The 23,764-nt window shown below is 44.3% G+C and overlaps 2 protein-coding genes and 1 long non-coding RNA gene across 56 annotated transcripts in view; 1 reads left to right on the forward strand and 2 right to left on the reverse strand.

Annotated features, from left to right (window-relative positions):
* Positions 1-610: 610 nt before the first annotated feature.
* On the reverse strand, positions 611-22,422 carry snapc4 (small nuclear RNA activating complex, polypeptide 4). The gene is made up of 22 exons (XM_051394667.1): positions 22,100-22,422; positions 14,836-14,949; positions 14,726-14,757; positions 13,422-13,518; positions 13,303-13,334; positions 13,082-13,204; positions 12,040-12,180; positions 11,811-11,895; positions 11,631-11,712; positions 10,991-11,092; positions 10,752-10,824; positions 9,837-10,001; positions 8,327-8,477; positions 8,115-8,221; positions 7,909-8,003; positions 7,238-7,332; positions 7,019-7,119; positions 4,915-6,576; positions 3,659-4,432; positions 2,395-3,187; positions 1,390-1,685; positions 611-1,304 (listed from the first exon to the last, which is right to left on the reverse strand). The coding sequence occupies exons 2-22, from the start codon at positions 14,945-14,947 to the stop codon at positions 1,158-1,160; spliced, it is 5,265 nt and encodes a 1,754-aa protein (XP_051250627.1). The 5' UTR covers positions 14,948-14,949; positions 22,100-22,422; the 3' UTR covers positions 611-1,157.
* LOC127360291 (uncharacterized) lies at positions 8,419-9,821 on the forward strand. 50 transcript variants are annotated; one of them, XR_007883497.1, is made up of 9 exons: positions 8,420-8,518; positions 8,549-8,651; positions 8,696-8,769; positions 8,814-8,887; positions 8,932-9,049; positions 9,109-9,182; positions 9,271-9,403; positions 9,478-9,521; positions 9,638-9,732. It is a non-coding gene; the product is annotated as an uncharacterized LOC127360291 (long non-coding RNA). The 50 variants fall into 50 exon arrangements; XR_007883484.1 differs by having other exon boundaries at positions 8,421-8,518; positions 8,549-8,636; XR_007883505.1 differs by having other exon boundaries at positions 8,421-8,518; positions 8,549-8,636; positions 8,814-8,872; positions 8,947-9,049.
* A 611-nt stretch (positions 22,423-23,033) lies between the features above and the next one.
* pomt1 (protein-O-mannosyltransferase 1) overlaps positions 23,034-23,764 on the reverse strand; it is a 14,577-nt gene continuing 13,846 nt past the window's right edge. For 4 of the 5 annotated variants that reach the window (XM_051394673.1, XM_051394672.1, XM_051394669.1 and 1 more), the window contains one exon: positions 23,034-23,379. In XM_051394673.1, the coding sequence (XP_051250633.1) occupies positions 23,205-23,379 (175 nt within the window). In that variant the 3' untranslated portion in view covers positions 23,034-23,204. The other variant, XM_051394671.1, reaches the window with a different exon arrangement.

A 23,764-nucleotide genomic window follows, 5' to 3' on the forward strand; every position in this document is an offset into this window, starting at 1 on the left:
TTTGGACTTTTTAAGGCTATGGTCTTAAACTTTTGATCAACTGATGAACAGCCTGTATGAGTTTAAATGCAATTTCAATAAATTGCCTACTCTATTTTTTTTGTCTCTTGCTCCTGTTTCTTATTTTTGCACTTTGAAGCTCTACTTACAACCTTGTTATGTTCCACCAACTCAAAATGCAAATACTTACTTACATACAATTTTTCTCCTGGTCTTAAGATTTTTTTCAGGAGTGTATTATTATACTGTATATATGAAGTTATTCTGAGAAACTGTGGGAAGAGAACGTCACACAAAGAACCAACAGCATAGAGCTGAAATCTTCAGGCAGCAGAACAACAACAACACCAATAACAATAATAATAATAGTAGTTTCAGTCAGTTATTTGTCTGGTTTGCGGTCTGTGCGTTTGGACAGAATGGACAGAAAGAGGAAGACGAGATCGATTAGAGAAGTCCGACTAAATTCAACAGGAAACAGCAGCTGACTGAAACAGGAAGTGATGTCACTGATTGGCAAACAGATTCCTGGAAATCAATGAGCTGAAGTGAAACCGAACGGAGAGAAGAAAAAAGTCACGAGATTCATTCATAAAGACAAACCAGGAAGTAGTTTCACCTGCTTCTCTTTATTACAAATGTACCAGCTCATGACCAATCACTATCATTACATTATAACTTAATATCATTTATTTACACAACTTTAATAAAAAGTAAAAATAACAAAATATATATTTTATACTCTTTATTTTACCACTTTACAACTCCTGATGTTCCTGAAGGCACCACGGAGCTGCAGCAGTCTCTGCACACTGAACTCTTCTATCGACTGATTCTATTGATCGCTCACTGATGGTGCATTCAAGAACACTCAGACATTTTAGAACCAGCTCTGGATTATCGGAATATGTTAAATTCTCAAATTTCAGAGGGTCTTTAAACGCACCTGTCGACATTCTGAGATCTCAACTTAACCTGGTCTGATCTGGTCTGATCCAGTCTGATCCAGTCTGATCTGGTCTGATCCAGTCTGATCTGGTCTGTTAGTGTCCAGTGAAAAACATTTATTTTAAATAATCAACTTCTTCAAACTCACAAATCTTTTTATCTCCAGTTCTGTTTCTAAACTCAACCAACAAACTTCACAACTGTGGTTTTCACTGGACACCGACAGTCTGGTTGCTACTGGTCCGATCTGATCCGGGCTGTACTGGTCCGGTCTGGTCTGGTCCGGCGGGTGTGTTGATGATTCCTGAGAAGTGATTGGATGGAGCTCCTGAGCCGTCACACAGCAGCAAAGATTTCTGGATCATATTTAGAATGAAGCTGATTACTGATCACACTAATAATCAATCAATAAAAATGATAAACATCTGTAGTAACACTCACCTGGGCTCTCCTCTGTTTTCCTTTTTCACGGATTTTCTCCAGTTCCACCTCCTCCTCGTCCTCCTCTTCATCCTCCTCCTCCTCCTCCTCATTGGCTGGGCGGGACGCAGTCTTCTCTGTGATTGGCTGCACGGTGGCCAGGAGGGCGGGGAGAGTGAAGCAGGACAGGAAGCGGGCCTTCAGCAGCTGGTAGGCGGGGTTACTTGAGAAACGCTCCGCCACCAGCTGACGTACCGCCACCACAAGCTCCGCCTCCTCTGCCTCCTCCTGTGGGAGGTCTGAGCCGACAGCAGGAGCTGCAGGAGGACAAAACAAACGATTTCACAGCAGTTTAAAATGAGGTGCTTGTTGAGATGATTTCAGTGTTTTTTGTTGTATAATTCATTAACAACAGAAGGTTAAAATAACAACGCTTTAGGGCGGGGCTACCTTCTGATTGACAGCTCATTCTCAGTGAGTCCGTCCAGCTCAACGCACCAAACTCAGATTAAACTGTGAAACAGTGCTGACCAGATATGAGTGAAGTTGTGTAACTGTATCTCAATCTGTGTGGACAGCAGTTTCAGTACTGGGAGAGCTGGAAATACAGACAGCCCATCAGTTACAGCTCGGGTTAGACTCTCAGTGGACAAATCTCTCCACACACATTTGCAGATCTGCAGCAGCAGAAGTGAAAGAAGAGTCTTGAGTAAAAAGAGCCAATTGAGAGTCCGGCCTGAGCTGTAACTGATGAAACATTTAATGTTTGTCCACACAGTTACAGATCCGATTACTCACACACAGACTGTTGTTTTACTACAATAGCTCCACAGAGCAGCTCAACTCGCTGTACATGACCTCCACTGGCTGCTAAACACCAACATGGAGATGACCATAAAGCCCAACTGGAGGTTGTCATTATAAAGTCACAGTTGCAGCTAACAGTGTAGCTACTGGCTAGTCGGACGCTGCTAACGCCTCATACAGGATGTCACTAATTGCCTCTGTACCTGTCAGGTGTGTTACCTGGTTGGTCTGCAGCTGGTCTCAGGTCAGACGTAGAGTCTGGGAGGTCTGGAGAAGGACTGGGTGTCCTCTGGCTTTCAGGTCCGGTTTGGGGGCGTCGGGGTTTGGACCCTTGACACAACAACCGCAGGGACGATTTGGTCAGAGACTTCTGGGCCAGCAGTAGCGCACTGAGCGTGCTCAGACTGCTGACGAACGGTGGCAGGTAGGGAAGAGCAGGGCCTTCTCCAGGTACTGCCACTCCTCCCTGCCCACTCAGCCAATCACGCACCGCCGCCGGAGACTCCACAAACATCAGGGAGGGGTCGAACTGCAGCGCCTCTCTCCTGAGGGGAGGGGCCGCGGCAGGGTCCACTCTCACCGCGCCCTTATATGGAAGGAGGAGTTTCTGCTGGGGCAGGCGGGGGGCGGGGGTTCGGACTGGTTGCAGGATGAAGCCTGGGGGGAGGGGCTTGGAGAGACCAGTGGGCGAAGCATTAAGAGGACTGGGCTGATTCATGCCGGTGGGTTTGGGTGCAAGAGGGGATGGCTGGGGGTTTAATTTATTCCGGGGCAGAGCTGGAATGGGGGCACTTGGTACTAATGGGAACTGCAGGCCTTGGGGCGGGGCTTTTGCTAGCTGGACCAGCCCCCCAGGAGTCATGACCCACATGGATTGACCGGGACCCAAAAAGAACCTGGGTACCGGGGTCACTGGCCGATTCTGGACCACAACTTCCTGTTTAGAGCGAGACGTAGAAGGTCGCTTCTTACGAGGAGAAGAAGAAGAAGTTCTCTTCTTCTTGGTTTCAACCTGGGAACAGAAAAACAGGAGGAGTCAGACTGAAGGAGTCTTCCACCAAACATTAAGTACATATTTGCCTTGTGTTCCTCAAGTGAGTATTCTCCCTTCAATGTGTCTCACTGAGGCGGTATGAGCCCAAAATAATCAGAAGTTTCTGTGATTTAATACAGTGCATAAGTCAGTGCTGTAGATACAGGGCAGTAGTCAGTGCATAAGTCACTGCTGTAGATAGAACAATAACAGTAATTATATTAATATTAACTTCAGTTTACAAGTTCATTTCAATAATTTTACATTGTCTTTCAGAGAATAAAAGAGTAAATAAAAGTCCATTTGATCAATAAACTGATCAATATGATGCTAAAATAACGAGATTTGTAAGAAGTCTTATACTCGGTCTGTCGAGCTAACTACTTTTAAAATTATTGTTTTCTGAATGGAGTTTGGTGGATCAGGGCTATGCTAACTGTGAGCTCTTACCACGACCTGAGCAGCTTCCTGTAGAGCTCTTGCCCTCTGACTCGGCTTCCGAACCCTCTTTCCTTCCTGGATCACACCTGTAACTGCCCCGCCCACTGATGCCTCACCTGCCCCACCCACTGCCTCACCTGCCCCACCCACTGGTGCCTCACCTGCCCCACCCACTGGTGCCTCACCTGCCTCACCCAATGATGCCTCACCTTCCCCACCCACTGTCCCATCTGCCCCACCCACTGTCCCATCTGCCCTGCCCACATATTGCTCATCCTGACTGCTCCCCCTCCCTCGTTTCCTCCCTCTGGCTGGGGCCCTGGGAGTCTTTTTGGGGGCGGGGCCAGATTTCCGCCACCTGGGCTTTGTCTGTTTGGGGGCGGGGCTTGATTGATTGGGGGCAGGGGCAGGATTTAAAAAGCTGTAGTCATGTTCTTTGCGAAAAATAGCAGGTAAGCCTGAATTGGAGGGTGCAGTGCACTGATTGGTTGGTATGGAGGAGGGCCGGGTTAAGCTATCAGAGAAGGCTGGTGTGGCGTTCACAGACACAGGACGGACATCCAGTCTGAGAGGAGGAGCTTCCTGCAGTGAAGGAGCTTCAGTTTCTGTGGCAGGAGGTGGTCTTTGAGGAGCTGCAGGGGGAGGAGTCCACTGAGGAGTCTGAGGTATCGGCTGGACGGGAGCAGTGCAGACTGGCTGAGGAGGAACAGGGACGGCGGTCTGGAGACGAGACCGCTGAGATTTCTGTCGTGGAGACGGAGCCGATTTCTTCTCGACTTCAGTCTGAAACAAAGAGACAGACGTCAAAGTTTAAAGAGCAACCAGAGAGCAAAGAGGTCGTCTGTGAAGTCCTCTGATTTAATACAAATGTATAGACTAAAGCACGATGAAGTGTTCCTGGAGGCTTGATCAACTGTTATTGGAGCACAGAGCAAGAAGGGGCGAGGCTTAGAGAGTGTTAGTTATCAGCTGAACTGTGAAGAACTAAAAGGGTTTTGACTGATTCAGGGAACTCTTAAAATTATCTACTTCACGTTTTTCCTCAGTGTGATTTCTGCGGTCGCCATGGTTACATGTACCCCAGTACCACATATCTTATGGCCCGGCAGCCTTTTCTGGACCAGGGACCTCAACAAGATAACCTTTCAGGCTGTGAGCAGCACTGTGATCTACTACTCATTTAGAGTGGTTCCGAGACCAGTATTCAACACTCTTCCGATACTGTCTACGCAATTTATTAGCCCCAAAATCGGACCCAAGGTTACCTTGGCTTCTTGCAGAGCTTTGGCCTTCAGACTGAGCTTTCGGATCCTCTTTCCCTTCTCAATAACAACATCACCTGCCCCGCTCAAATGCACCCCATTCTGACTGCTGCAAACAGCCTGTTGGTCCACCGTTTGCCCCTTCCCTTTGAGTGGATCCAGGGTGGAGCAAGGTGGACTGTGGACAGGACAAGGCTGGCTGGAGGTGGATTCAACAGAAATATGCTGGTTAGGGGAAGGGGCAGGGGCAACGGCAACTGTGAGGTTTTGAGGTCCAGTTTGTTTCCGGTCAGAGGTAGAGTAGGTAGATGTGGCGTTCACGGTCACTGGGACCACAGAAATTGGAGAAACATTTGGTATATGTGGAGCAGGAGGTGCAGGTAACGTAGGTCTGCAGAGAGGTGGGGGGGTCAGGGAAGAGGGAGGCACAAGCTGGATGGAGGCAGAGTGAGGCTGCTGTTGAGAAAAGAAGACTGCAGGAGGAAACGACATCTGAGGGGGCATCTGAAGGAGAAAGCTGGGGCGATTCTGAGGAGGCACTGTCGGGTGGCAAGGAAGAGAAGGTTGCTGCAGCAGCATGAGTTGCTGCAGTCGCAGTTGCTGTTCAAGCTGAAGGTGTTGCTGTGGTTGTAGTTGCTGATTGAGCTGCAGTTGTTGCTTTTCGAGCCGTTTCTGTTGCTGCACCTCCTGAAGCTGCGCCAGGATCAGTTTGTGCTGCAAGTCTAGTTCCTCCTTCGCCTCCTTCTGCTGCAGGAGATGTGCAACGCTGTTTGGGATCACTTTCTGGACAGAGAAGCGGCGTGAAGGTGGTGTAAATAATGCCACGTTGTTCTTCCTCTTCTCTATAATCTTCTTACAGCCCACAGAGTCCACATTCATGGTCTGGAGGAGAAGCAGGAAGACGGATGTGGAGGAGAGCGGGGTCTTCTGACCTTGCTCTCTCAGGGCGTCGGCAACAGTCAGTCTGGTTTTTGACGGGATCAGCAGGTTGCCGATCCACGGTGTCACCGCAGCCCGCAGCTTGTACTCCAGCCCTTTGTCCGACACCAGGAGGTTCAGTCTGCTGGTTTGGACCTTCCCCTGGGAGCCGTTGAACTTGTCCGCCAGGTGGTACAGGTGGGCTTGCAGCTGTTCAGGTGACACCATCATCATGGTGCTGGTGCTGTGGTGCCGCTCCAACTGCAGCTCTTTGGGAGGTGGTCCAATGATCACGGAGCGGCCGAAATCACCCAGGATGGTCGTCCGGACTGGTTTCCCGTTGTGGGCGTCTCCGGAGGAAGGCAACTCCGCCGGTCGAAAGCTCAGGAAGGTAGAACACTGAGCTCTTTCTGTTGGAATCCACTCCTGTATGGGAGGGAAGGTGTACTCCTTTGCTTCCTCCTCCTTCTCCACCTCCTTCTCCTCAACCCTTAATGCTTCCACTACCCCTTTCCTTTTCTTCTTCTCCTCTCCATCAGAGTCCATGAACTCCATCACAAACTCCTCCTCCTCACTGGTCTCCCCCATCTCCACCTCCTCCTCCTTCACTTTTCTTAGTGTCCTGATTCTCTTGACCGGGGCAACCAGCTTCTTCTCCTCCTCCTTCTTTTTCTTCTTCTTCTTCTTCCTCTCCTCCTCCTTCAGTCCTCCACAACTCGTTGGTGGTTTTCTAGTTTTCTTTCTTATCTAATGACACAGAAAGAGAATCAGTTAGTTCACTATGATGAAGACTGTGGATGATATTGGACCCGGTATTGGACCCGGTATCAGACCCGGTACCAGACCTATGCACATTGTATGTTACGCATTGTATGTTGCACATTGTATGTTGCACATTCCTGCAAACTGTACAGCTCTTCATTCATTTAAATAATCGTCATATTGTTTCTTTTTATTTTATTTGTACATATCGACTCTATTTTATCTTTATTTATATTTTTCTGTTTATTATTATGCACCAATAAATCGAGGCAAATTCCTGTTTGTGATAACCTGATTCTGATTCTAAGCTGCTCCTCCTCCTCCTCCTCCTCCTCCTCCTCGGTAAAATACATCGACAGTAGCTGCTAAAACTGCTATCTTGTGGCTGCTGTGTGTTACTACAGAATCCTGTGACAGGTGAGGGTACCTGAGCAGGAAGTAGAGCTTGTCTGCTCAGTTTCCTCCACTCACGAAGACACTGAGCGTCATTACGATGAGGAATCTCTGCTGCAATCTTCGCCCAGCGACCTTACACACACACACACACACACACACACACACACGTCAGTATTTATTGATATAAAGTGATCAGCAAGTTAATATTGATCAGTTTCTCACTGACATTAATCAATTACAGCTGACCTACCGACTCCGTGTTTCTCCACCAGCTGCAGCAGCAGCTCTCGCTCATGTTTGTCGAACCCTCCTCTCTTTGTTCCCGCCTTCAGACTGTCATAGTACCTGCACGCACACACACACACACACACACACACACACACACACACACACACACACACACACACACACACACACACACACACACACACACACACACAGAGCTCTGTCGACATACTTTTGGCCACAATTGTCTCGGCTGACGTTACCAAGCAAACACATCCTGCAGGCTGCATCATGTTGTTGTTGTTGTTACAGTAATATAGCAGTAACTAATAAACTAACTTCACTAATTAGAAATCAAAACGAAGACGTGGATTTCTATCAGCGTGAATAAATGAGCCAACATTAACTAGCACACAGCTAGTTAGCGATGGTGATCATTTATCGTGTTGTTGTGAGTTCATATCTGTGCAGCCGTCCTCCATCTGCAGCTAATACAGAAATAATGATCACATTAATGATTCTATAAACACTTTATTGATCCCTGAGGGAAGCAACCCAGCTGCAACATTAAATATAATAATAAATAATATTCACATTAACAGACACCGATCACCTGATACACATCAGCTAGCTCACAGCTAACACCTGACTCAAGGTGAACACTCACTTCCTGTCGTCCAATCAGCTCTCCCCTACCTGTCTCTGCAGCCGCTGTCAGTGCGTCCAGGAACCTCAGACCGGATCTTCCACCAGTCCTTCTCCCCGTGACGAGAGACAGCCTGCAGCAGCAGCTGAGAGGGAGACAGGCAGACGTCATGCTAACAACTCTAACTGTCAGATCATGATGTCATTATTGTGCAGGTGGTGGGTGTGTCCTGTCTAAGCCCCGCCCCCCACCCTACCTGGTCCTCCTGTTGGGTCCACGGACCTTTCTTCAGGCTCGGGTCCAAGACCTGGTTCCACCTGTAGATCAGCTGAGCGGGGTCACGACCCTCCATGAAGTAACTCACTGAGAGAGACAGACAGGTAGACAGACAGAAAGGTGTTAACTGTTGTGTTGCATCAACATAAGTCGCAGTGTGATGTCACAGTGATGTCACAGTGATGTCATTACTCTGCGTGTAGGGGATGAAGTTTCCGATACTCATCTTGTCCACGAGCTCTCTGAGCAGAACGTCTTCGTCCGGAGTCCAACTGTTGTTTCTCAACGAGTCCGAGACGAAGCGCTGGAACGTCTGCAGACACAGGAAGGCTGTCCTCCCCGTCTGACAGACAGGTTACAGACAGACAGGTTACAGACAGACAGGTTACAGACAGACAGGTTACAGAGAGACAGGAAGGCTGTCCTCCCCGTCTGACAGACAGGTTACAGACAGACAGGTTACAGAGAGACAGGAAGGCTGTCCTCCCCGTCTGACAGACAGGTTACAGACAGACAGGTTACAGACAGACAGGAAGGCTGTCCTCCCCGTCTGACAGACAGGTTACAGACAGACAGGTTACAGAGAGACAGGAAGGCTGTCCTCCCCGTCTGACAGACAGGTTACAGACAGACAGGTTACAGAGAGACAGGAAGGCTGTCCTCCCCGTCTGACAGACAGGTTACAGACAGACAGGTTACAGACAGACAGGAAGGCTGTCCTCCCCGTCTGACAGACAGGTTACAGACAGACAGGTTACAGACAGACAGGAAGGCTGTCCTCCCCGTCTGACAGACAGGTTACAGACAGACAGGTTACAGACAGACAGGAAGGCTGTCCTCCCCGTCTGACAGACAGGTTACAGACAGACAGGTTACAGACAGACAGGAAGGCTGTCCTCCCCGTCTGACAGACAGGTTACAGACAGACAGGTTACAGAGAGACAGGAAGGCTGTCCTCCCCGTCTGACAGACAGGTTACAGACAGACAGGTTACAGACAGACAGGAAGGCTGTCCTCCCCGTCTGACAGACAGGTTACAGACAGACAGGTTACAGAAGAAGGAAGGTTGACAGACAGGTTACAGACAGACAGTTTAGAGACAGACAGGAAGGCTGTCCTCCCCGTCTGACAGACAGGTTACAGACAGACAGGAAGGCTGTCCTCCCCGTCTGACAGACAGGTTACAGACAGACAGGTTACAGAGAGACAGGTTACAGACAGACAGGAAGGCTGTCCTCCCCGTCTGACAGACAGGTTACAGAGAGACAGGTTACAGACAGACAGGAAGGCTGTCCTCCCCGTCTGATAGACAGGTTACAGAGAGACAGGTTACAGACAGACAGGAAGGCTGTCCTCCCCGTCTGATAGACAGGTTACAGAGAGACAGGTTACAGACAGACAGGAAGGCTGTCCTCCCCCTGTCTGACAGGTTACAGAGAGACAGGTTACAGAGAGACAGGAAGGCTGTCCTCCCCGTCTGATAGACAGGTTACAGACAGACAGGTTACAGACAGACAGGAAGGCTGTCCTCCCCGTCTGATAGACAGGTTACAGAGAGACAGGTTACAGACAGACAGGAAGGCTGTCCTCCCTGTCTGACAGACAGGTTACAGAGAGACAGGAAGGCTGTCCTCCCCGTCTGACAGACAGGTTACAGACAGACAGGTTACAGACAGACAGGAGACAGACTCCTCCTCCTCACCCCCAGCTCAGCAGCGATGGTCTCCCAGTGTCTCTCTCCGTGTCTCCTGCTGATCTCCTTCAGCTGCTGCACCTCCTCCTGACTCCATCGACTCTTATTGATGGACGGGTGCAGGAAGTTCTGCCAGAAACAACGGATGTCCTCCGCCTCCCTCGTCCCCTCAAACTGAGGAGGAGAGAGGAGGAGAGGGGAGGAGGATAAAGAAGGAGGAGAGGGGAGGAGGATAAAGAAGGAGGAGAGGGGAGGAGTAGGAGAGGAGAGGTGAGGAGGAGAGGGGAGGAGGATAGAGGAGGAGAGGAGAGGAGGAGAGAGGGGAGGAGGATAGAGGAGGAGGAGAGAGGAGGAGAGGGGAGGAGGAGGAGAGGAGGAGGAGAGGGGAGGAGGAGAGATGAGGAGGAGAAGGGAGGAGGATAGAGGAGGAGGAGATGGGAGGAGGAGAGGGAGGGAGAAGGGAGGAGGATAGAGGAGGAGGAGGAGAGGAGGAGAAGGGAGGAGGATAGAGGAGGAGGAGAGGAGGAGAGGGGAGGGAGTACGAGAGGAGGAGAGGTGAGGAGGAGAGAGGAGGAGGATAGAGAAAGAGGAGAGGAGGAGCAGAGGGGAGGAGGAGAGGGGAGGAGGAGGAGAGGTGAGGAGGAGAGGGGAGGAGGAGGAGAGGTGAGGGGAGGATAGAGGAGGAGGAGGATAGAGGAGGAGGAGGAGAGGTGAGGAGGAGAGGGGAGGAGGATAGAGGAGGAGGAGAGGGGAGGAGGAGGATAGAGGAGGAGGAGAGGTGAGGAGGAGAGAGGAGGAGGAGGAGAGGTGAGGAGGAGAGAGGAGGAGGAGGAGAGGAGAGGAAGAGAGAGGAGGAGAGGAGAGGAGGAGATTTAGTGACAGTGATGTTACAGTCAGGATCATGTGATCACGTGATACACTTACATCAACGTTAGAGATTTTCTGCCAATCATGTTCATCATATCGATCACCAATCAGCTCCTCCTCCTTCTTCCCTCTGACCAATCAGAGACAGACTCACATTAAACACACATTTCACATTAAAAGCATCTCACTGGAGGAAGTTGACTTTTATTATGAAGTACAGAAGGGACAGGAAGTGCAGTGAGAGGACCGCCACTGTCTCACATTCTGAACCCTGACAGTCAGACAGACAGACGTACCTGAGCAGGTCGATCTCTCTCTCCACACTGTCTATCTGCTGTCTGAGCTGCTGCCTGTCTGTCTCCCCTGCTGACAACAGCTTCTGACTCAGGTAGTCCAACCTGAAAGACAGACAGATACAGTGAGACAGATACAGTGAGACAGATACAGACAGACAGATACAATGAGACGGATACAGACAGGCAGATACAGTGAGACAGATACAGTGAGACAGATACAGACAGACAGATACAGTGAGACAGAGACAGACAGACAGATACAGTGAGACAGATACAGACAGACAGAGACAGACAGACAGATACAGTGAGACGGATACAGACAGGCAGATACAGTGAGACGGATACAGTGAGACAGAGACAGACAGACAGATACAGTGAGACAGAGACAGACAGACAGATACAGTGAGACAGATACAGACAGACAGATACAGACAGGCAGATACAGTGAGACGGATACAGACAGGCAGATACAGTGAGACGGATACAGTGAGACAGAGACAGACAGACAGATACAGTGAGACAGAGACAGACAGACAGATACAGTGAGACAGAGACAGACAGACAGGGTATGCTTTAGGGCGGGGCTACCTTATGATTGACAGCTCATTCTCAGTTGCTATTCCAGGTGCAGACACATTACCTGGACAGTTTGGGTTGGATGAGTCTCCTCAGAGCGTCTTTGGCTACTGAGTGGATCAATAAAGTTTTCTGCCAGCTCTCCCCTGAACACACACACACACACACACACACACACACACACTAAATCAGTAAGAGGATTTGATCAATAAAAGTTGGTGATCAGTTTAAATTTGATTCTCACATCGTTTTATTTTCACTTTCTTGTCGTCCAGACAACCCGTCATCCATCGGGCCTTCTCCTTCGTCTCCTGATTGGCTGGAGGACCCTGGAGACACAAACACAGCGTCTCATTGGTCAGCAGTGAGACTGTCTGTCTATCTGAGACTCTCTGTCTGTCTGTCTGTCTATCTGAGACTGTCTGTCTGTCTGTCTATCTGAGACTGTCTGTCTGTCTGTCTGTCTGTCTTACCAGTCCTGTCAGTTTGTCCTTGAAGTACGGTTTGAGGAAGCGTCCCAGGAACATGTTGATTGGCTGCTGGTAGGAGGAGGGCGGGCGCTGTTCCCGGGAGGGCTCTTTGATTGGTCCAGACAGCTGGGTCACCACCTCCTTCTACAGAGAGAAAATATTAAGGGTGGGTAAAAATATTGATTCATCAATGCATTACAATATATTTTTTCCCAATTCAATATCGATTCATTAAATCCTCTGAATCGATTCAAGCCCCTGGCCAGTGGGGGCACGGTGAGCAACACCTTTGTATGATTTGCATTGTACGGACGGAGGCCACACTCGACCACACAACAACAACAACAACAACAACAACGTGTTTTGCAGCAACCCGCGGCTAAACCTGTGGATTCAAAACAGACGCAACTCCACAGATCCTTCCTTTGCAAACTGCCACCAAACTCTGCCCGCACACAGAAGATAACGGAGGCTGTGGCCATCTTCATATGTACGGACCTACGACCGTACAGTGTTGTGGAAAACGGGGGTTTTCAGAAGATGGTATACACACTGGAACCACAATACGCCATACCAACACACAAACACATGACGGCAGTCGCCGTCCCGAAGCTTTTAAAATAATCAACGAATCAATGAATAATTTGTTTAATTCTACTTATTACTGAATCGATATCGAAGCATTTAAATCAATATCGAAATCGAACCGAATTGTGAAGTTCTTAACAATACCCAGTCCTAGAAAATATTCATTATTATTATTATTATTATTATTATTATTATTCATTAGTGCTGACCTGCTGTCTGTGGTTGTGTGACAGTGCTGACCTGCTGTCTGTGGTTGTGTGTCAGTGCTGACCTGCTGTCTGTGGTTGTGTGACAGTGCTGACCTGCTGTCTGTGGTTGTGTGTCAGTACTGACCTGCTGTTTGTGGTTGTGTGACAGTACTGACCTGCTGTCTGTGGTTGTGTGTCAGTACTGACCTGCTGTTTGTGGTTGTGTGACAGTGCTGACCTGCTGTCTGTGGTTGTGTGACAGTACTGACCTGCTGTCTGTGGTTGTGAGTCAGTAGTGTCTCCAGTTGGTCCAGAGTCTCCTCAATGACTTGCTGGTAGACGAGGTTCATCTGAAGACACGAGTCCACTGACAGAGACAGACCCAGCTCACTCTGGACGGACAGACAGACAGACAGACAGACAGGGTAAGATCAGTACTGACTGTCTGTCGCTGATGTCGAGATGTTGGAGGGTTGATGTTATTACTGACCTCATCACTGCTGCCGCTGCTACTGTCATCATCTGAACAACAGACATCAATATCAGTTCATGTTCAACTGAAGACACAGACAGACAGACAGACAGACAGACAGACAGACAGACAGGTACCTGACACATAGACAGGACTGTGTGGTCCAAGGACATTCTCCAGGTTCTGGATCTCCTTCTGGATCTTCTCTCTCTCAGCCAACAGAACTGCTGCAGACTGAACACACACACACACACAAACACACACACAAACACACACACACACACACACACACACACACACACACACACACACACACACACACACACACACACAGAGACAGACAGACACACACAGACAAATTATTACTAAAACATAAATATATATGAATATTAAATCAGAGTTCATCCACTAACAGTAGTTGTTGTTTGTTCCACTAACAGTAGTAGTTGTGTGTTCCACTAACAGTAGTTTTTGTTGTTTGTTCCACTAACAGTAGTTTTTGTTGTTTGTTCCACTAACAGTAGTTGTTTGTTCTACTAACAGTAGTTGTTTGTTCCACTAACAGCAGTTGTTGTTGTTTGTTCCACTAACAGTAGTTGTTGTTGTTTGTTCCACTAACAGTAGTTGTTTGTTCTACTAACAGTAGTTGTTGTTGTGTGTTGCACTAACAGTAGTTGTTGTTTGTTCCACTAACAGTTGTTGTTGTTTGTTCCACTAACAGTTGTTGTTTGTTCCACTAACAGTAGTTGTTGTTGTTTGTTCCACTAACAGTAGTTGTTGTTGTTTATTCCACTAACAGTAGTTGTTGTTGTGTGTTGCACTAACAGTAGTTGTTGTTGTGTGTTCCACTAACAGTAGTTGTTGTTGTTTGTTCCACTAACAGTAGTTGTTTGTTCCACTAACAGTAGTTGTTGTTTGTTTCACTAACAGTAGTTGTTGTTGTGTGTTCCACTAACAGTAGTTGTTGTTGTGTGTTCCACTAACAGTTGTTGTTGTGTGTTCCACTAACAGTAGTTGTTGTTTGTTCCACTAACAGTAGTTGTTGTTTGTTCCACTAACAGTAGTTGTTGTTTGTTCCACTAACAGTAGTTGTTGTTTGTTCCACTAACAGTAGTTGTTGTTGTGTGTTCCACTAACAGTAGTTGTTGTTGTGTGTTCCACTAACAGTAGTTGTTGTTTGTTCCACTAACAGTAGTTGTTGTTGTTTGTTCCACTAACAGTAGTTGTTGTTGTGTGTTCCACTAACAGTAGTTGTTGTTGTTTGTTCCACTAACAGTAGTTGTTGTTGTTTGTTCCACTAACAGTAGTTGTTGTTGTGTGTTCCACTAACAGTAGTTGTTGTTTGTTCCACTAACAGTAGTTGTTGTCCTTACAGTAAACCTGGAGTTTATTTATACATGTTGCCGTGGTAACTGTGTGTGTGTGTGTGTGTGTGTGTTACCTGTCCTGCCTCCTCCTCTGTGTCGTCATCATCTGCCCAAAGACACACAGGACCATTGTTAGAGAGAGAGACAGGTGGACTGACATACATACATAAACACAGACAGGTACCTGTCTCACTGCTCAGCAGCTCCATTTCAGCCTGTGTTACAGACAGACTCTGTTCCAGCTCCTCCACCTGTCGCTGGATCCTGTCTCTCTCTGTGGACAGAGAGACAGACATGTCTGAGCGCGCACACGCGCACACACACACACACACACACAGACAGACAGACAGACAGACAGACAGACACTGTCAGTATTTACTGATATATAGTGATCAGCTGTGATAATAATGAATAAATAAATAATTATAAATGTGTTTTTATTTTTTCAATACTCCCTCAACTGTTCTGCAGTGTTATGTTACAATTCTGTCAATAAAGAATTTAAAGTATAAATACTGACAGTAACAGTCAGTAATACTACAGTAATAGACAGTAATACTACAGTAACAGTCAGTAATACTACAGTAATAGACAGTAACACTACAGTAACAGTCAGTAATACTACAGTAATAGACAGTAACACTACAGTAACAGTCAGTAATACTACAGTAATAGACAGTAATACTACAGTAACTGACAGTAATACTACAGTAATAGACAGTAACACTACAGTAACAGACAGTAATACTACAGTAATAGACAGTAATACTACAGTAACTGACAGTAACAGACAGTAATACTACAGTAACTGACAGTAATACTACAGTAACAGTCAGTAACAGACAGTAACAGTCAGTAACACTACAGTAATAGACAGTAACAGACAGTAACACTACAGTAACAGTCAGTAATACTACAGTAACAGTCAGTAATACTACAGTAACTGACAGTAATACTACAGTAACTGACAGTAATACTACAGTAACTGACAGTAATACTACAGTAACAGTCAGTAACAGACAGTAACAGTCAGTAACACTACAGTAATAGACAGTTACAGACAGTAACACTACAGTAACAGACAGTAATACTACAGTAATAGACAGTAATACTACAGTAACTGACAGTAACAGACAGTAATACTACAGTAACTGACAGTAATACTACAGTAACAGTCAGTAACAGACAGTAACAGTCAGTAACACTACAGTAATAGACAGTAACAGACAGTAACACTACAGTAACAGTCAGTAATACTACAGTAACAGTCAGTAATACTACAGTAATAGACAGTAATACTACAGTAACTGACAGTAATACTACAGTAACTGACAGTAATACTACAGTAACAGTCAGTAACAGACAGTAACAGTCAGTAACACTACAGTAATAGACAGTTACAGACAGTAACACTACAGTAACAGACAGTAATACTACAGTAACTGACAGTAATACTACAGTAACAGTCAGTAACAGACAGTAACAGTCAGTAACACTACAGTAATAGACAGTAACAGTCAGTAACAGTCAGTAATACTACAGTAACTGACAGTAATACTACAGTAACTGACAGTAACACTACAGTAACACTACAGTAACAGTCAGTAATACTACAGTAACAGACAGTAACACTACAGTAACAGTCAGTAACAGACAGTAACAGTCAGTAATACTACAGTAACAGTCAGTAACACTACAGTAACAGACAGTAACAGTCAGTAACACTACAGTAACAGTCAGTAATACTACAGTAACTGACAGTAACACTACAGTAACAGTCAGTAATACTACAGTAATAGACATTAACAGTCAGTAATACTACAGTAACAGTCAGTAACACTACAGTAACAGACAGTAACAGTTAGTAATACTACAGTAACTGACAGTAACACTACAGTAACAGACAGTAACAGTCAGTAACACTACAGTAACACTACAGTAACAGTCAGTAATACTACAGTAATAGACAGTAACAGACAGTAACAGTCAGTAATACTACAGTAACAGACAGTAATACTACAGTAACAGACAGTAACAGTCAGTAATACTACAGTAACAGTCAGTAACACTACAGTAACAGTCAGTAACACTACAGTAACAGACAGTAACACTCAGTAATACTACAGTAACAGTCAGTAACAGACAGTAACAGTCAGTAATACTACAGTAATAGACAGTAACAGTCAGTAATACTACAGTAACAGTCAGTAACACTACAGTAACAGTCAGTAACACTACAGTAACAGTCAGTAACACTACAGTAACAGACAGTAACAGTCAGTAACACTACAGTAACAGTCAGTAACACTACAGTAACAGTCAGTAATACTACAGTAATAGACAGTAACAGTCAGTAATACTACAGTAACAGTCAGTAACACTACAGTAACAGTCAGTAACAGTCAGTAATACTACAGTAACAGTCAGTAACAGTCAGTAATACTACAGTAACAGACAGTAACAGTCAGTAACACTACAGTAACAGACAGTAACAGTCAGTAACACTACAGTAACAGTCAGTAACAGTCAGTAATACTACAGTAACAGACAGTAACAGTCAGTAACAGACAGTAACAGTCAGTAATACTACAGTAACAGTCAGTAATACTACAGTAATAGAGAGTAACAGTCAGTAATACTACAGTAACAGTCAGTAACACTACAGTAACAGTCAGTAACAGTCAGTAATACTACAGTAACAGACAGTAACAGTCAGTAACACTACAGTAACAGTCAGTAACAGTCAGTAATACTACAGTAACAGACAGTAACACTACAGTAACAGTCAGTAACAGTCAGTAATACTACAGTACAAGACAGTAACAGTCAGTAACAGACAGTAACAGTCAGTAATACTACAGTAATAGAGAGTAACAGTCAGTAACACTACAGTAACAGTCAGTAACACTACAGTAACAGACAGTAATACTACAGTAACAGTCAGTAACACTACAGTAACAGACAGTAACAGTCAGTAATACTACAGTAATAGACAGTAACAGTCAGTAATACTACGGTAACAGTCAGTAACACTACAGTAACAGTCAGTAACAGTCAGTAATACTACAGTAACAGTCAGTAATACTACAGTAACAGACAGTAACAGTCAGTAACACCACAGTAACAGACAGTAACAGTCAGTAATACTACGGTAACAGTCAGTAACACTACAGTAACAGACAGTAACAGTCAGTAATACTACAGTAACACTACAGTAACAGTCAGTAATACTACGGTAACAGTCAGTAATACTACAGTAACAGAAAGTAACAGTCAGTAATACTACAGTAACAGACAGTAATACTACGGTAACAGTCAGTAACACTACAGTAACAGACAGTAACAGTCAGTAACACCACAGTAACAGACAGTAACAGTCAGTAATACTACAGTAACAGACAGTAATACTACAGTAACAGACAGTAATACTACGGTAACAGACAGTAACAGTCAGTAATACTACGGTAACAGTCAGTAACAGTCAGTAATACTACAGTAACAGAAAGTAACAGTCAGTAATACTACAGTAACAGACAGTAATACTACGGTAACAGTCAGTAACACTACAGTAACAGACAGTAACAGTCAGTAACACCACAGTAACAGACAGTAACAGTCAGTAACACTACAGTAACAGTCAGTAATACTACAGTAACAGTCAGTAATACTACGGTAACAGTCAGTAACACTACAGTAACAGACAGTAACAGTCAGAAATACTACAGTAACAGTCAGTAATACTACGGTAACAGTCAGTAACACTACAGTAACAGTCAGTAATACTACAGTAACAGTCAGTAATACTACAGTAACAGACAGTAATACTACGGTAACAGACAGTAACACTACAGTAACAGTCAGTAACACTACAGTAACAGACAGTAACAGTCAGTAATACTACAGTAACAGACAGTAACAGTCAGTAATACTACAGTAACAGTCAGTAATACTACAGTAACAGACAGTAATACTACAGTAACAGACAGTAACAGTCAGTAATACTACAGTAACAGTCAGTAACAGTCAGTTACACTACAGTAACAGACAGTAATACTACAGTAACAGACAGTAATACTACAGTAACAGACAGTAACAGTCAGTAATACTACAGTAACAGTCAGTAACACTACAGTAACAGACAGTAACACTACAGTAACAGTCAGTAACAGTCAGTAATACTACAGTTACAGACAGTAACACTACAGTAACAGTCAGTAACAGTCAGTAACACTACAGTAACAGACAGTAACAGACAGTAACACTACAGTAACAGACAGTAACAGTCAGTAATACTACGGTAACTACGGTAACAGTCAGTAATACTACGGTAACAGTCAGTAACACTACAGTAACAGACAGTAACAGTCAGTAATACTACAGTAACAGTCAGTAACACTACAGTAACAGTCAGTAATACTACGGTAACAGTCAGTAACACTACAGTAACAGACAGTAACAGTCAGTAATACTACAGTAACAGTCAGTAATACTACGGTAACAGTCAGTAACACTACAGTAACAGTCAGTAACAGTCAGTAATACTACAGTAACAGTCAGTAATACTACAGTAACAGACAGTAATACTACAGTAACAGTCAGTAACACTACAGTAACAGACAGTAACAGTCAGTAATACTACAGTAACAGACAGTAACAGACAGTAATACTACAGTAACAGACAGTAATACTACAGTAACAGACAGTAACAGTCAGTAATACTACAGTAACAGTCAGTAACACTACAGTAACAGACAGTAACAGTCAGTAATACTACAGTAACAGACAGTAACAGACAGTAATACTACAGTAACAGACAGTAATACTACAGTAACAGACAGTAACAGTCAGTAATACTACAGTAACAGTCAGTAATACTACAGTAACAGTCAGTAACACTACAGTAACTGACAGTAACAGTCAGTAACACTACAGTAACAGACAGTAACAGTCAGTAATACTACAGTAACAGACAGTAACAGACAGTAATACTACAGTAACAGACAGTAATACTACAGTAACAGACAGTAACAGTCAGTAATACTACAGTAACAGTCAGTAACAGTCAGTAATACTACAGTAACAGACAGTAACAGACAGTAACACTACAGTAACAGACAGTAACAGACAGTAACAGTCAGTAATACTACAGTAACAGTCAGTAACACTACAGTAACAGTCAGTAACAGACAGTAACAGTCAGTAATACTACAGTAATAGACAGTAACAGTCAGTAATACTACAGTAACAGTCAGTAATACTACAGTAACAGACAGTAATACTACGGTAACAGACAGTAACAGTCAGTAATACTACGGTAACAGTCAGTAACAGTCAGTAATACTACAGTAACAGAAAGTAACAGTCAGTAATACTACAGTAACAGACAGTAATACTACGGTAACAGTCAGTAACACTACAGTAACAGACAGTAACAGTCAGTAACACCACAGTAACAGACAGTAACAGTCAGTAACACTACAGTAACAGTCAGAAATACTACAGTAACAGTCAGTAATACTACGGTAACAGTCAGTAACACTACAGTAACAGACAGTAACAGTCAGAAATACTACGGTAACAGTCAGTAATACTACGGTAACAGTCAGTAACACTACAGTAACAGTCAGTAATACTACAGTAACAGTCAGTAATACTACAGTAACAGACAGTAATACTACGGTAACAGACAGTAACACTACAGTAACAGTCAGTAACACTACAGTAACAGACAGTAACAGTCAGTAATACTACAGTAACAGACAGTAACAGTCAGTAATACTACAGTAACAGTCAGTAATACTACAGTAACAGACAGTAATACTACAGTAACAGACAGTAACAGTCAGTAATACTACAGTAACAGTCAGTAACAGTCAGTTACACTACAGTAACAGACAGTAATACTACAGTAACAGACAGTAATACTACAGTAACAGACAGTAACAGTCAGTAATACTACAGTAACAGTCAGTAACACTACAGTAACAGACAGTAACACTACAGTAACAGTCAGTAACAGTCAGTAATACTACAGTAACAGACAGTAACACTACAGTAACAGTCAGTAACAGTCAGTAACACTACAGTAACAGACAGTAACAGACAGTAACACTACAGTAACAGACAGTAACAGTCAGTAATACTACGGTAACTACGGTAACAGTCAGTAATACTACGGTAACAGTCAGTAACACTACAGTAACAGACAGTAACAGTCAGTAATACTACAGTAACAGTCAGTAACACTACAGTAACAGTCAGTAATACTACGGTAACAGTCAGTAACACTACAGTAACAGACAGTAACAGTCAGTAATACTACAGTAACAGTCAGTAATACTACGGTAACAGTCAGTAACACTACAGTAACAGTCAGTAACAGTCAGTAATACTACAGTAACAGTCAGTAATACTACAGTAACAGACAGTAATACTACAGTAACAGTCAGTAACACTACAGTAACAGACAGTAACAGTCAGTAATACTACAGTAACAGACAGTAACAGACAGTAATACTACAGTAACAGACAGTAATACTACAGTAACAGACAGTAACAGTCAGTAATACTACAGTAACAGTCAGTAACACTACAGTAACAGACAGTAACAGTCAGTAATACTACAGTAACAGACAGTAACAGTCAGTAATACTACAGTAACAGACAGTAACAGACAGTAACAGTCAGTAATACTACAGTAACAGACAGTAATACTACAGTAACAGTCAGTAACACTACAGTAACTGACAGTAACAGTCAGTAACACTACAGTAACAGACAGTAACAGTCAGTAATACTACAGTAACAGACAGTAACAGACAGTAATACTACAGTAACAGACAGTAATACTACAGTAACAGACAGTAACAGTCAGTAATACTACAGTAACAGTCAGTAACAGTCAGTAACACTACAGTAACAGACAGTAACAGACAGTAATACTACAGTAACAGACAGTAACAGACAGTAACAGTCAGTAATACTACAGTAACAGTCAGTAACACTACAGTAACAGTCAGTAACACTACAGTAACAGTCAGTAATACTACAGTAATAGACAGTAACAGTCAGTAATACTACAGTAACAGTCAGTAACACTACAGTAACAGACAGTAATACTACAGTAACAGACAGTAATACTACAGTAACAGACAGTAACAGTCAGTAATACTACAGTAACAGTCAGTAATACTACAGTAACAGTCAGTAATACTACAGTAACAGTCAGTAACACTACAGTAACAGACAGTAATACTACAGTAACAGACAGTAATACTACAGTAACAGACAGTAATACTACAGTAACAGACAGTAACAGTCAGTAATACTACAGTAACAGTCAGTAATACTACAGTAACAGTCAGTAACAGACTGTCTGTTACTGTTCCTTTAAGCTACCGTTAGCAGTTAGCTGTGTGATGCTACCGTTAGCAGTTAGTGTTTCTGACCTCGTGCAGCTTCCGTCCGATCACCGTTGGATTTATTGATTGATTTATTGATTGATTTATTGATTGATCTTCAGTTTCAGCGTCCTCGCGCCGCAGAGCTCCAATCAACGTCACTCTGTCGTTAACATATTACCCAGCAGGCTGTGCGGCGGGACCACTCTTCCCGCGCTGTGCCATTGTTCTCTTAGTTCCGGTTCAAAGTCTTCAGCTGAGACTGTTTCTGTCTGTGTGTCCGTTCATTAACCAGCAACCGCACAAACACCGCAAACACCGCAAACACCGCAAGCAAACCGCAGCTCAAATCATCCGCACTTTATCAGCTTCCCCTCGACTCACTTCCGGTCTGCCCGCTGTTCAGTTCCGTCCGGAACCTTTTCAATCACACATTGTCCGCTATGAGACAACATTAGCTTCCTGCTGCTGATTGAATAATAATAATAATAATAATAATAATAATAATATGTTCTTTATTGATTTAATCATAATCCATCACATTTATTAATATTTGCTCATAAAAACCCAAAATGAAGACATTTGAACTGACGAGCATTATTGTGGCTCATCAGTAAACAACTGAATAGAAGAGGGGCAATTAGAAATCATCACATTGTTTTATTTACAAATCTTACAAATGCTTTTTTATTTAACTTAAACTGAAATATTCTTCTTGATTTTAAAAGGGTTTAAGAAAACGTAATAAATACACGCAGTCGGCCTGAATCAGCTTCTGGTTCTGGAGAACAGTGAATAAAGTAATACAGAATAATGAGAATATAAATATAAAATATGTATAATATTTATATAAGATGTTCAATAAACAGGAAATGATCACAGTTCACTGTTTGTTGTTCAGTTTAATATGAAATATCCATCAAATCTGACAAAGGAAGCATAAATCCATAAAGTCAGTGAACACAACACACCAAACTCAGTGTCAAAATAAAAGCAGTGTTTTATTTTGTAGTCTTCTACAACAGGAAATGATGTCACACATCAATCAGACATTTGATCCTGTTTCACTTTATTGAGGCTGAAGCTCCGCCTCCAACATGACATCACCTCTGACATCACTGCTGACATCACGGACAGTTCAAAAACAGGAAGTTCAGCGGCGGCGGTACAGGATGTCCCAGGAGCCTCTCCACTTCAGTCCTTGCAGCTGATTGGCCGAGAGCTCAGGGCTGCCGTAGGTCAAAGGGCAAAAGGTTCGATACGAGAAGAAGACAGACAGCAGCACCGCCGACACGCACACACACAGCGCACGCCGGTGTGTCGCACTGCTGCAGAGAGACAGACGGGTTCTGTTAGTGAGGAACCAATGAGCAGAGAGACAGACGGGTTCTGTTAGTGAGGAACCAATGAGCAGAGAGACAGACGGGTTCTGTAAGTGAGGAACCAATGAGCAGAGAGACAGACGGGTTCTGTTAGTGAGGAACCAATGAGCAGAGAGACAGACGGGTTCTGTTAGTGAGGAACCCACGAGCAGAGAGACAGACGGGTTCTGTTAGTGAGGAACCAATGAGCAGAGAGACAGACGGGTTCTGTTACTGAGGAACCAATGAGCAGAGAGACAGACGGGTTCTATTAGTGAGGAACCAATGAGCAGAGAGACAGACGGGTTCTGTTACTGAGGAACCAATGAGCAGAGAGACAGACGGGTTCTGT

The sequence above is a fragment of the Dicentrarchus labrax genome, unplaced genomic scaffold (assembly GCF_905237075.1).
Source record: "Dicentrarchus labrax unplaced genomic scaffold, dlabrax2021, whole genome shotgun sequence".
NCBI classification, from domain to species: Eukaryota; Metazoa; Chordata; class Actinopteri; family Moronidae; genus Dicentrarchus; species Dicentrarchus labrax.